Source organism: Neolamprologus multifasciatus, chromosome 2 (genome assembly GCF_963576455.1).
Source record: "Neolamprologus multifasciatus chromosome 2, fNeoMul1.2, whole genome shotgun sequence".
NCBI lineage: Eukaryota > Metazoa > Chordata > Actinopteri > Cichliformes > Cichlidae > Neolamprologus > Neolamprologus multifasciatus.
This window is the reverse complement of record NC_140440.1, coordinates 11799371-11814222: the sequence shown is the minus strand read 5'-3', so window position 1 is coordinate 11814222 and position 14852 is coordinate 11799371. Positions and strand designations below refer to the sequence as shown.

Here is a 14852-nt window from a genome sequence, read left to right as displayed (position 1 = left end):
ACTTGTCTCAGCAGCGGCTGCACATCAACCTCGATTTCTATTATTTTATTCGCCTCTTGAGAAAATGCTATTTGACTGCCTCATCACGCTTCACATATAATATGGCTCTGTCTTTCTCTTATTGATTATTTGCAGTTTCATTAATATTATATCCTAACATGAAATGCCTTTGTGGGATATAATATTAAGAATTATTGAGTACATATTTTATTACAGCTTATGATGTTTATGATAAGTTGTTGTGATGTAATGCGTATGTGAGTGTGAGTTTATGTCTAAGTATGCCATCGTGAGTGTGTGAATATGTGGAGACTTACTCAGCAGAGTCAGCAGGCAGGATGGATATAGGGGAGAGGTGGGAGCTGTAGAGCCAGAGAGAGGAAAAGCACAACAAGGTTAGAACATCACGCACTCCTCGACTCCTGTCCCGCACCGACCTTGGAGGAGGTGGGTGTCGAGCCGCAAGAGTCAAAACAGGGAAGAAGAATGTTAGCAATGCTGTTAACAATGAGCATGTCTGTGTATTCTATACGTGCATTAGTGAGACAGCAGGGAGCACTGAGGTAGTAGAGGTGAAATCGATGAAAAACATGTAAAAATTAGCACAGTGATGTCTGAGATGCCCTGAAACGACAATTTCAGCAAATGTATCACGCGCACAGTTTTAGTCAGTGGCGCCACTCTGAGTGGGCAGATTGTTATTTAGGCTACAGAGCTCTGCTTGACCCTGCTGATCAGATAGACGGCTGTGTATGTAACGTCATACTTGTTCTTCCATAAGCAGGGAAGTGTGTGTGTGTGTGTGTGCATGTGTTTGTGTACACGGCATGAAACAAGAAGTTGGTTGTGATGTGTCCCATCACTTGATTCACAAACACACCCACTGACAGGCACGCTAGGATTTATATAACACTCCCACCCACCCACACACACACACCTACCTAAGACGTGTCGGTGCTCTTGGACTTAATGCGAACGACCTTCTGCTGTGTGTGTGTGTCAGTCAAGGGGGCAAACTCAACTCATTAGAAAAACAACAGCTGACGTTATGCAAGCCTTTCATGTGTGTATGTGTGCTGGGTCTGTCTCTCACACACACACACACACACACACACACACACACACACACACACTTTTAACGCTACAAGAAGTGCTCAGGTTGATCGATAATGACTGAATTATTAATGGCAGATAGGATAATGCCCTCTCTTTATTCTTCTCCTTCTTGCTACTTTCCCTCTTTTCTTTCTCTGCGGTGTTCGTCTTCCATTAGCTATGTTTTAAATCAAATCTGCTTCTGTTTATCACTCTATTGTTTCTTTTCCTTCATGCTCACTCAACCCCAAAAAGCCTTTTTAGTTTCATTACTGCATTTCTTGAGCTCTCCTTTCTCTTCTGCTTTGCTTCTTTTTTCCATCTTACTGACTATGAAGGCAGCAAACATCCGACGTTCCCTTCCTGAGAACGTAGCCTTGATCATGAGTGAGTGTGAAGGCAGGACAGAGAAAAAGGACGGCGCTCGTATTGCAGAGACCTAACAATGAGTCAACCAGAACACACACACACACACACAGCTTTGCTTCAAGTAGTTGGATTAGAGCAGCTCCTAAAGCCTCAACGGCAGACACAGATAAGCCCTTAATAACATTTTAAGGAACCGCACCTTTTACGGCTATTTGTTGGCATTAATACTCTAAACCCTTTGTTAGTGACCAAAGTATAAATAGTTCAACTTTCATTTAGTCTCTACATATATGACGACCACTAAACTTTGTATTTGTATTATGTAAATCAATCTGTTTGTAGTTCAAACAGATTGATTTTTTTTATTTTTATTTTACTAACTGCATTATTATCTACGTCTTAAAGGCACAGAGACGAGCACGTCAGAGTCAAAGGGATGCTTGCCAGAATCACTCAGATCACATCAAGTTAATCTGCTGCCTCCTCCCTGGATCCTCCCTGGGTCAGTGGACACAGTCCAACTTACACACCACCACAATTGGCACTCTTGTGTCAACTTTGTCGTCTTGGATATAGTAATCATCACAACTCAGCTCTTAACTTGATATAAATCAATATCAATAAATTAATATAAATTGTATTACCAGTTGTATTACCTGGGTTTCCATTTGTGAAGAGCAATATTTACACATTCATAACATATTTACTGCTGATTTAGCACCAAAGGATTATCTCAGTCAGCACTGCCATGGTCTAAACACGACTGTTATTTCCATCTGTGTTGAAAGCTATCCTTCCATTTGCTGCTGAGCTAATTCAATCATTATTCAACAAAGCTGTTTAAAAAAAATCTCTTATTTGCTTTCAGTAATGGAGAAAAACTTGTAAGATTTAATATTATCTCGCAATCACACATTTTACACTTGCAGCACGGGGCGTGACCTTCGGGTATTAGGAGATAAAATCATTGAGGAATGTGGTTGAAATGTGCAGTATTTGAGTTTGTGCAATTATCTGAAATCTAAAACATTACAGTACCCTGTGTGCATCACAAATGTAGGACACCAGTATCAGTTTCGCACAGATAAGAGCATGAACTGCAGAGGTGAACCACTGTGCTGTGTATCAGCGCCATCAAGTCAGCTGACTGGTGACTAAACAGCTAAAAGATTGTGGGTTACTGCAAAGTAGAGCAGAGGGACTTTGTATTATCAGTGATGACACTAAAGAATAAAATAACTAATCAACTACCAACTTGTATTATTTTCAATGGTTCTTCTGATGCAAAGGCAAGAATATACGAGTGTGTGTGCGCGTAGGGTAAGTTAGAGGTGAGATATGATTTTAAAGATGTGCTGTTGTCAGCAAACCTGACTCGGCTCTGCTCTGGCTGGGAGGTAATAGTGACTGCAGCAGCCCCCGCACACACACACACACACACACACACACACACACACACACACACACACACACACACACACACACACACACACACACACATATATATATATATATATATATATATATATATATATATATATATAAACCAGCATGTTCAACAAAACATAGCTCACTGCTTTAGCTCGTTACCCACTTCGGACATAAATACACCTTGCCTGCATAAGCCTTTCCTTGTAAGCATCATCTTACATCTCATAAACAGCTCTCCTGGCTGCGTCTGAAACTGTAAGCATTTATAGTCCTTCGTGGAAGCGCCAAAAACCCGTCACAGATGTTTGTATTCAAACAGATCACAACCTAAACACAGACCAGGTCAAAGATGTAACGTCTGTTTGTTTCACTGCCTCCATGATGCTCATTTGTTTGCTTCCATCATTTGCTTTGCTCAGATTCATTCATTTTCTCCTAATTGTCCCGCAGCAGTTTGGCCATCAGAGAATACTGATTTGATTTTGGTTAAGTTGGCCCAACAAATCCTCCTCATTCCACCATTAATTCATCATTTCTCTTGCAGAGTCACGAGGAACTGATGCAACATTGTTAAGAGCTTGCACAATTACAGATACCCTCACTGTTTTGATTATTTTACATCTAACTATGCATTATATTTTTTACATATTGATGCTTTAATTCACATTCTTTTCCATGTCAGAAAAAGCCAAAAATGAATCAATGATTATTTTCTTGCTAAATGAATTTGCTTGTAAAATGTGAGGTAACAGCATTAAAAAGAAAAAGCTCAAGGTCACATCTTCTAATTGCTAATCATTCGCTGAACAGCATCAAAATCCTTACATCTGAGCAGAAGGAAACAGGGGTTTGGCATTCGGCACATCAGGACTTGTTTTACTTTAATCAGTTAGCGAAATTTCTGTCGATAAACTTCCACACGCCTAATTACTCCCTACTAACTTGCCTTTTCTTTCCTTCTATGGTGCAAAAAGTGCTGACACATGTCTTCATGCACTCTTGTGTTATTTATATTCAGATTTCATAACTTAAAAAAAATCTGCTGTCAAGTATATACATAGAACCCCTTTCTCCTCTCTTCCTCTGGACGACTCCTCTTTCTTCTCTCTGGTAAATAAAGACTGAGCAACAAGCACAAACTATCTTCCTTCCCCTCCATGTTTCCATGTACAATGATGTTTTAAATTCCTAACATTTCCACCAATTCATACCTAAATCAAAGCTCCAGCTGCTTCTTACAGTCATTTTCCCTCAAACAATCCACAATGATCCACTTTCCCCACCTCTCCTCTTTATTAACTTCATCAGTCATCCAACCCCATATTTGCTTTCTCCTTCATCCATCCATGAAATCTTTCATTCCAGTCAGACTACAGGAGTTACATAACCCCTGATGTTTACCTCTGCAGCAGAATGTCACAGGCCATTCTCATTTTCCCAGCTGGGTTTCCTCTCACTGTGATCTACTCTTTTTGTTTAGCTTTGGGGTTTTTATGCCACTGGATCAAGCCTGTAGGCGGTTCAGTTTCTGTCAGTTTCTCTGTTGAGTATCTTCTTTCTCGTCTTTCCACTGTACTCAGCAAGCCAACCTGTAGGTTATTGAAGTCCAGTGTGAGATGCGAGCTTGACTTTTAGCCAAACTCTGCACGATCTCTGTGTTTCTCTTCTTTTTGCCTGTTAACCAATTGACACATCTCCTGTAGCAGCAGTATCCAGCTGTTAAGCTTGTTCTTCCTGAACTCTCAGTTTTTCCTTCCTTCTTCGAGTACCTGGCAGGTCTGTAGATCAACCTTGTATTCAGAGGTTATCCCAATTGAGCACTTTGAGGTGTCAGCGTCAGTACAAGCAGGTCTAGCAACAGAGCCACGGTGTCAGCAGGGTGCATGCTGTAGCGTCCTCTAAAACGGTGTGTGTCTTGAATTTATGAACAAGTGTGTGTGTGTGTGTGTGTGTGTGAGGTTGCCTCACTCTGCACTCTGTCTCCAAAAGTGCTGCAGTAAATATCCAGAGCTCTGCTCAAATATATGAGCTTCTGATGTAACCAGGCAACAACCCCAGGAGGACCAATGGGATGGGAGGGGCTGAATTTGGGAGCCAATTGTAAAGAGGGAAGAGGGAGGGAAAGCTATGTGGGCCAATCTTACGGCAGAAACTGGGAAGAGGGTTGATTTCTTTTGTCCACTCAGTGCCGACTATGAACTCAGCAGTTTACCGTCAGCCCAGTGGGCTGTGTAATGGCACGCATGCACAGACAAGATGCACACAAACTAACAGATGCCTGAGTCTTTTAAAACACCCTGTATGAGCTTTTTCCAAAAGAGAATTAAAACATTTAGAAAATATAGACGAAAAAGGCACAGAAACAGTGTAAGAAAGAAAAAGGGTGTGAAGGAAGAAAGAGGCCAAAATATTTATACCAGTCAAAGAAGGAAGAGTTAAAAAGGAACAAAAGGGAGAACAAGTATGAAACAAATGGACTAAAGGTGAAGTCTCCTATCGGTGTGCTGATTCATCGACTACAAATATCCCTGATAATCATGACACAGACAAAGCAAGTAAAACTGAACGGGAACCGCCTCGATCAGAAATCCTAAAGAAACTTCTGTGGGTTCCCTCAAAAGAGAAGTAATAAAGAAAAAAATCTACTCGCCGATCAGCCAAACTAAACTGACAAAGTCAAAAATCTAAGAATTTTCCTGGATGGCTTTATCGGTTTTAGTTTTCTTTCTTTTAGTCTATTTTTTAGTTCAGTTAACTAAAATGTGTTTTTTCCTTATTTTATTAATATTTTTGTTATCTATAATTACCATGGTTGTATATATTAAGTTATTAAGCTTTTTTAAAAGATGTATATTGAAGTTTTAGAGAGCTTTAGAGTCTCGTAGTAAGAGCGAAGAAGGAAAACAATAAACTAAAACCATCATAGCTGAGATTTAGAGGCACAGTGCTCACTAAGCATGACCTCAGCAGAAAGACAAAAATCACGAATCATCCTGAGCAAACATTTGAATTATGAAACCACGTTACATTTCGGATTAGCTGCTGGGTAAAAGGCAATACTAAACACTAAATACAAGACTAGCTACATATTTTACAAAAAAGAAAACCAAATGCTAATTTTGTCAGTTTAAGCAAAACGAACCTACAAAAGTAACTACACTTAAAAAATAAGCATTTTCCATTTGGGAGCTTCAGTGTGACTCTGAACACAATGTTTATATCAGACAGTGTGCCTCTGTTCTTCTGTTCTGGACAAACTGTAAGGTGAAGCTTCTGGAAGTTTCCATAAAGAACAGTGAAAGTTAAAAGTTGATGATTTTACAGTTGCCCAATCAAAATGTAACCCTCACATACAACAACTAGGAGAAGTTTGATCCAAATTCTTGTTTTCTGTATGATTTTTTAAAAGGAAGAAACTTTAACAGTTTCAACATATTAGATCTGTATTGACACTTTGTGTTCTGTGCTTATGATTCAACTGATCCTTCGATTAGTTAGCACAACTTCAATGATTACAGTTTGGATAAATTCTTTAAAAACTTCACTTTAAACTTGACGACTGGGTATTATTATATATAACTCTAACCGCCGTCAATTTGAAGAGATTATTGACAGACTACAAAAATATTTAAATATTTAAAATACTATTTTTTTCAAGACTGAATAAATGCAACTTCTGCAAGTGGTCAACTACTGAATATATATGTGAAATGTCCTTTTTCATGACCATCATAGATAAGAAATGTGCAAATCCGCTCACAAATCCTGCTAGTTCCAAACTTCCTAAAGGATCCAACTTTAGATTCTGTTATTTCCATGTGGGATACACCTGTCTACACACAACGTTCCAGGAATTTCTCAAGGGAAGAAACAGACGAGGAGAATGTGTAAATGTTATGAATCATTAACACTACTTTGACTTTCAGCCTGCCTGGTATTACCGCTGACTTTGGTGATGCCTAAACTAAAACTTTATCTTCTATTTATAACACGCAGACACAACAGGGGCAGCGTGTTGACAAAGAGGCTTCAGAGCCAAACAGAATAACTGTTTTATCTATTGTGATTTAGAAACGTGAGCACTCTTTGGAAAGATACAACAGCTGTCCCCGAACTGTGGATGAGCACTGATAGCACGTGTCAATGAGTGGTACAATCTGGGTCAGCTGGTGTATCACTTTACACACTGTGCCCGAAGCTAGTGCCAAGGCCACAGTCTAGAAATAAAGGGCGAAAGGACCAGGAGACCTGTTTGAACATTATTAATGGGTTCACTGGGTTGTACTGACAACAATTCACCAAGCCATAACAAACCAGTCCCATCAACTTAATGCGGTGATATAGAAACATATAATTAAAGCCAGAAACACACTGCTGCTGAATGGCATGTGTCAAAACAGCAGCTTCAAATGTTTTCTATGTATAATTAGAAACCCTGCTGTGACTAGTCGCACAATGATGTGCGCGGCATTTCACACTACTGCAATAACCCTTCACCTACATTTATAAACTGGGTAAGGTGTGGCTCTGCAGACTGGCTCTACAACTAAGAAAACAACGTTTAAATGGTGGATTTTGTTGTCCCTCACAGACAGGTTGTTTAACATGGTCAGAGTCACACTTGGCCCTTATTTGTGTCACTTGATGCACATCATATGCCATGTCGCAGTGCTGCTGTGGCTGTGTGTTTTCTCCTTTAGGTGTTTCAAGCTGAAGGTTTGTGTTATCGTTTCCAGCTCACTCTAATCTCTGCTCCATGAGTGTCACAGTGAAATAGATGCATGGAGACTGGAGTTGACAACAGCTGTGCAACAGCTTTCTGTCATTAAATTAACTGCAATGACAGTTTTGTTTAGCTCTATTTGATTGTGTTGTAGATGTTTTTATGTGTCCTATTACTTTCCCACTGCCTTGACCCGCTGATCCAGCCCCCTGCATGTTCCAGACCTCTTTGTTAAAATAATCCTCTCATGCTGAAGAAAACACACTATGACAGTAGGGGTGGGGGAAAAAATGGATACTGTGTAGTATGGTGATATTTTGTTTGCTAATAATGTATCGATACAGGGACAGCAGAAATCGATACTTTGTTACAAAAAAGGTTTTTGTGCTCTGACTTCAGAGCATGTTGATCCTTTTTCTGAGCAAGAATCCTGACATTCCTTCACTGTCCAAATGTGTTTAACTTTTTTTTTGGCAGCAATAAACATGACAGTTTACTTATTTTAATTTAAGACATGTTTTATTTTAATTAAGTTTAAAACTTTTTTATTTAATGTAAAATTATATTTTGTTTTAATTTACTTTCAAATTCTTCAGTTGCTGAAGGGGCTGCATAGTTTTCATAAACTGCATAGTTCAGAATAGCTATAATTGTACCAGATGGTTGATTCAGTTAAGTTGGACTAGACTGTAATACAAACCGTTCAGTTTGTCAACAATAAAACTGAAATGAGAGAAAGACTGAGTGTGAGACTTTGATATTAGATAAAATGAATATTGATAAAGTTTACCTTTATGTACAGAATCTGAATATCGCAAAATATTTTAAAAAATTGCAATAATATCGTATCGTGCGTTAAGTATTGTGATAATATCGTATCGTGGGATGTATGGTGATTCCCACCTCTATATGACAGTGTTGACTAGTTCCTTGTATCCTTTTAAATGTTTTGATTATGTACTGATCCATCACTTACTGTGTGCATGAAACTCCTTTTGCTATAGAAACATACATCACAATTTAAAAATGCTAAAAAAAAGAAAGAAAAGAATCTAAAAACAGCTTGGTCTGTGTGCATATCTACCTTTTCTTTTGGTGTCAGCTTTTGAAAATAAAGCAAACATGACCTATCCATTAAGTAGGTTGAAACGCCAAAAACAAAAAGCTGACACCCCTGTACTGACCTATATACAGTCCATGTTCAGGTCACGCAGAGATCTTATAGCCAACATATTCGAGTCGTGGTTACGTTAAGCATGGGCAGGGTGCAAGTAAGGAAAACCTAACGGAGAACAGCATCAACACATGTCAATACTTACTGAAGGATTGTTATTTATAACATTTCTGGAAGCAGACTGCAGAGCAGAGACAGCCCAGAACAGGTTTACCTTATCAATTTGTACCAGGAAGCAGCAAAGCCCTGGAAAGCAGAGCTAATTATGTGTTGGATTTGAACACAAAAATCCGGCAATTATTTTTTTCGCTTTTGAAAAACAAGACAGGGTGGTTTGAATTGGGACATTTTCTCTCCTTTTTATACATGATGGGATTCTTTCAGCATTTGTGATAGATCGTGCTATCACAAGCTTTCAGCTCTGGATGAGGATATAAAACTAACCATGGTTTCTGTCTCCTTTCTGTTCCTCATGTGCAGAGAGTTTAAAGGCCCTTTTACACCGTGCAAACTCGAGGGAAGAATTGTAAGGGGACTGTGGTACAATTTGTGCCTGTTAATCCAAAACAGTGGTTATGAATTACACCCGATAAGGACTCCAGCGGTCAGTCTGGAGATCATTTTGGACCAGTGCAATATGGCATAAAACGATACAGAATACACAACCAAGCTTTCAAGACCCAATTCACACAGGTAAAAAAGCGACTGTTTGTCTCGATGCATGCTCAATCATCCAGGTAAGGAAATCCCCAAAAGCTGATTGTGTTCATCTGAACGACGGGTTTTCAGGAGAAACATTTCATCACTCATCCAAGTGACTTCTTCAGTCTCAGCTCACTGCAGGTTTCCCAAACATATAAACAGTTCCTTTGCACATTGCCCAAAACTATGCCAGACCAACACAGATCAGTTTCATGATTATTAATATCCAAATTGTTGTGACCGTTGACAATTTGGTCAAAGCCAGTGTAGGTGACCCAGAAGGGACGAGGTCAGACATATATGTGTGCGTGCACATGAAAATTGTTGGCACAAATGGACAGAACAAGACTCTCCAACCTGGTATGGTGTCCCAGTGAGATATACGAATCATTTCCACAGTCACACAAAATAATCTCATGCGTGATTTTTAGGGGTGGGGGAAAAAATCGATACTGTGTAGTATGGTGATATTTTGTTTGCTAATAATGTATGGATACAGGGACAGCAGAAATCGATATTTTGTTACAAAAAAAGGTTTTTGTGCTCTGACTTCAGAGCATGTTGATCCTTTTTCTGAGCAAGAATCCTGACATTCCTTCACTGTCCAAATGTGTTTAACTTGTTTTTGGCAGCAATAAACATGACAGTTTACTTATTTTAATTTAAGGCATGTTTTATTTTAATTAAGTTTAAAACTTTTATTTAAAGTAAAATTATATTTTGTTTTAATTTACTTTCAAATTCTTCAGTTGCTGAAGGGGCTGCATAGTTTTCATAAACTGCATAGTTCAGAATAGCTATAATTGTACCAGATGGTTGTTCAGTTAAGTTGGACTAGACTGTAATACAAACCGTTCAGTTTGTCAACAATAAAACTGAAATGAGAGAAAGACTGAGTGTGAGACTTTGATATTAGATAAAATGAATATTGATAACGTTTACCTTTATGTACAGATTCTGAATATCGCAAAATATTTTTTAAAAAATTGCAATAATATCATATCGTGCGTTAAGTATTGTGATAATATCGTATCGTGGGATGTATGGTGATCCTCTAGTGATTTTTATGTACACAGATGGTAATCTGCTTCACGCAGAGCTACACAGGTCAGTCACGCTAGACTGGTACGACGGTCTAAAAAGTAAAAACTTGAGGCCAACTTGTCTTCGAAGGTAAAATTGAAGACAAACGTTTGCAAATGTTTTTAAAATCTACTGTCAGGCTGACATTTTTCCTCCTGAGGTCTAGTATTGCATTATCACTTAGACTGAAAATCAAGTAGGGACATTTTCCAGTTCTTATCTCGCTGTGGCGCTTTTAGCTGCCTGAATCTCCATTCCCTCCATTAATCCATCGCTCTCCTCCCGCCTTTAGCCATAGACGTGCTTTCTAAGGGTGATGCTTCTCATGCTGCCAGGGTATTTCGGTGATCCCATGAAAAATACTTTCCACACATGGAGAGAGAACATAAGCAAGGGCAGAGAGGGAGGGAAGCAGTGATGGGGTAAGAAGAGAGATCAGAAGAGAAATTCCCGGGAATATATATATATAGATCTGAAATGAGTAGAGGCTGTCGGTATCTAAGGTGTGCGTGTGTGTTGGCTGTCAGAGTCTATTAAGAGGGCACAGCAACAGCCACAGAGGACAGCCTTCCCTGTCTGTCAAGTCTAGACAAACAACTGAGGCACCGTTAACGCTGAATCACTAGATGGGAACCTACCTTTTTGGAGTCAAAGCCTATGGCATATACATATATGGAACAGCAAGCTCAACTCAAAAAAAGTTTTGAGTACAGAAAAACAGCCCCAACCTGATTTCAACAAAAACATTTCTGTGTATTTTAACAGAAAAGTCTCCAAATCTGATGTTAAAACTTCATGCAGTTCTATAGAAACGATACTGTTTATTGTCCACATCTCGTTGTGTTCTAGCAGTGCTTATCCTTAAATGGTTTAGGGAGTTAGGTTTGTAGTGGGATCACTGGTGTAATTACACGGCAATGATAAATAGTTAAAATGGCGCATGGATCTGTCAGGAAGATCCTTTGGCAGAACTTTGCTAAGGCCCCAGAGAGGTCAGGACTGGCTCTGGATCAAGCACGTGGGTTAAATTAATAGACTCGATGGCAAGTGTTTCCAGCTTGCTTCCAAAAACGTGGTGGTTATAATCGTAGAAAACAAAAAACAAACCCATCCAATCATAACCAGTACCATCCTTCATGCTCAAATTCTAAACAGTTATGCATTTAATTTAACAAGCTTATGAAAACTCTGAAAACACAAAAATAAATATTTTTTTTCACATAATCAGACTCGAGAGGACTAAATAGGACTAGGAATTAAAAAAGAAAAACAATCTCTAAATCTGTGCATTATTGAAACGGCTCTGCGGAGTACTCTGGATGCTCCATGGTCTACAAATACCACAGTAATCCCCCCAGGCCAGACAAGAGGTTAGTCAAGGTCAAAGGGATGATGGTTGCAGGCTAGCCACGGCTAACCGAGATTTAATACCAACTAAAATCAATCCCATGTGACTTCAGGATCAAAACCATCTGATGTGCATTGTTTCATTTAAAGAATTTACTGCATGTAATCCCTCCTTTGTTTTCATTGGCAGTCTGTGCACTGTGGTACAATAGCTGCGACCTTAAATCTTCCTCTAATAAAGCTCAAATAAATATAAACGCAGTCACGGAAACATTTGGTATTGAACCACAAACAAAAAATTAACTGCTAATACCAAAGATACACACTCATACTCCAACTTGATCCCTGCTGTCATTGCTGACCTTTTATACTAAAACACAGTTAAATATGTTCACAGTGGGCTAAAATGGGACCACAGCACAAACAAGATATCATCCAGTTAACTTTAGAAGCATACACTGACCTAAATACATTGCAACTGCAAAAACGCTAAATTGTCTATATTAGTACACATCAAAAGGGTCTGACTGAGAACATAAAACAGACTGCTTTCTTGTGTGGAGCAAACTAGACGTAACTAATCTGTAGGCGTTACGATCCAGATGCTACAAATGTGCTGTAAAAGATGCCCATTTCTGCTAATATATAAATAAAAGAGGAAGTGATATTTCACATGAAAGAAGCTATTTTCCACATGTAGGCATGCAGGTGTGCCCAGTGTTGCCAACTCCTCAGTAAGGAAAATCGCTATTGGTTGTCCTAAAAGTCGCTAGAAGTCGCTAAATGACGTCATCACCTAATTTGCATAATTGGTCATGCTAATGTAATTGTAACCTATGCTGCTGGAGAGAGAAATAACATCGTGGACGAGACATAAAGTGAGCAAAAAACGTCCTAAATGCAGTTAGAATTTATTTAGAACTACAAATTAAATTTCTTTTAGCAATTATTGTTTTTTGTAATGTCACAATTCCAACCCTGCTCCTTTACCCGGGCTTGGACCGGCAAAAGTGACCCGAAATAGGCACTCTGGTGAAGTTACTTTGTGTGTGTGTGTTTATAAGTAGTTTTAAACCTGATCCACAAAACAGCATAAGAGTAAAAGAAGAACTGACTGCGTTACAGCACCCGCTGCTTGTTGAGAGTAAAAGCCATATGCGCTTTCACGTCTTTTTTTAGCGACTTTTTTAGAAAAAAAGTCGCTAGGGTGTCTGAAAACTCGCTAAATATAGCGACAAAGTCGCTAAGTTGGCAACACTGGGTGTGCCTTGAAAGCTTGGCTGGTCTTCTGGTGCACCTTGGGATTAAAATATTTGTTTGTCTTTTTAAAAATCACTGTTTCTAGGGCATCATAAAATGAAATGACTCGATCAGTGAACGAGCTATTGTTCCCACACTGAGAGTCCATTACAGACCAAACAAAATCTCTCGTAATCAGACTGAGACGAGCAGCTGATAAAGTGACCACATTGCTAGTTGGCCTGAAGGGCTGTCGAAAAATAACACAGAACTGGAACGTCTTGGTTTTTAATCCGAGACATGTCACGCCCTTTATCACATGTCATATCCTCTGCCTAATATGACTCTGACACGTCATGTGATCTAATAACAAAGACAGAGATGTGTGACCGCACCTGACTGCAGGGTTGTCATCAGTGTGTGTGCGTTGCGGTGAGTCGGAGGCAGGGCCGTCCTCCCCGTCCTGAGGCAGCTCTTCACATTCTGCCTCACACTTCTCATCATCCAACAGCTCTGTGATCTGCAGACAGAAATATAAAAGGATGTAAATGAGGAACACTACAAACACTAAAACAGTTACAGTTACATTACGGAACGACAAAGGTTACAGCACAGGTCACCACAGTCCACCTGTACTTGTGCGGGTGAAACGTTTACCAAAGCGGTTTCTTAAAGGGTAACGCGATGCATGTTTATTTTGCAATAAAGATTTCGGGTAGTAACGTGAAACTTTATTTATCTGTATCTCACGCTGAGTGGAAATATACACGCTGACATTAACCAGCCTCACGATGGAGTCCAACGAAGACAGCCAACTTCACTGTTAGGTTTACAGTTATAAGAATAACATGTGAACACATCCTATATTTTTATTTTTCAGGGACTTTCAATGATTGCAGAGATAAAATCCTTTCATATAAAGCTGTATATACTCTGTGTTTGCAAGGCAGAACCAAGATGTTACAGTTTGTTCAATTAGATATCCAAATATAGACGACGCTAATGGGTAACGCATTGACAGCGCAGATGTAGTCTTCAGCAGGGAGGGAAAAAACATTTCTTTGACGGACAGATGGAGGGGGTGATGAGTGGACAAGAGGAACAAGGAGGAGGGAGAAGGACGGGAACGAGGGTTTAAATTCGGGCTTGAGAGGATGTATCATTTTCTCGTTGACGTAGCAATGTCCCGATGCATGATAGTCACATTCCAAGACTGTAAGAAGGAGAAACCAGACCACCAGGTATGCAGCACGTGGAGCTTTGCTGTTTGATATAAAATAAAAATAAATTAAAAACTAACAAGTGAATGCATTTAGCTTTTAAATGGCAGTTACTTAACCTTTTTTAAATGTCAGACTACATCCACAGCTGTAAACACACTGAGCACATAGTTGACATGTATGATACGTGTGGGTCTGTGTACTCTGCAAATATATAAAGGTCACAGAAATGGGTCAAAAATTGGTTATTAATATAGAAAAATAACCACCAGAAGACATTTTATTTAATTGCGGAGCTTTCTGGATGTTAACTCAACCATATCACACAAACTCTGTGAAAAACTGAACACACAACACACACACCAGAAGGAAAAACCACCGTCTTTGTTTTTCCTTTGACTCACAGAGAGCACGTCCCATTGTAGGTGCAGGAAAATCCTTTGATTGGCCTGCACGAGCCACATATTCA

At 39.3% G+C, this 14852-nt stretch overlaps 1 protein-coding gene and 1 long non-coding RNA gene across 6 annotated transcripts in view; one reads left to right on the top strand and one right to left on the bottom strand.

Annotated features, from left to right (window-relative positions):
- fam13b (family with sequence similarity 13 member B) overlaps positions 1 to 14852 on the bottom strand; it is a 75300-nt gene that overhangs the window by 18105 nt on the left and 42343 nt on the right. For 4 of the 5 annotated variants that reach the window (XM_085176450.1, XM_085176440.1, XM_085176473.1 and 1 more), the window contains exons 7-8: positions 13559 to 13683; positions 318 to 362 (exon numbers count right to left, since the gene is read on the bottom strand). In XM_085176450.1, the coding sequence (XP_085032576.1) occupies positions 318 to 362; positions 13559 to 13683 (170 nt within the window). The remainder of the gene's footprint in view (positions 1 to 317; positions 363 to 13558; positions 13684 to 14852) is intronic. The other variant, XM_085176458.1, reaches the window with a different exon arrangement.
- LOC146524008 (uncharacterized) overlaps positions 1 to 14852 on the top strand; it is a 192248-nt gene that overhangs the window by 159850 nt on the left and 17546 nt on the right. The window lies entirely within an intron of this gene.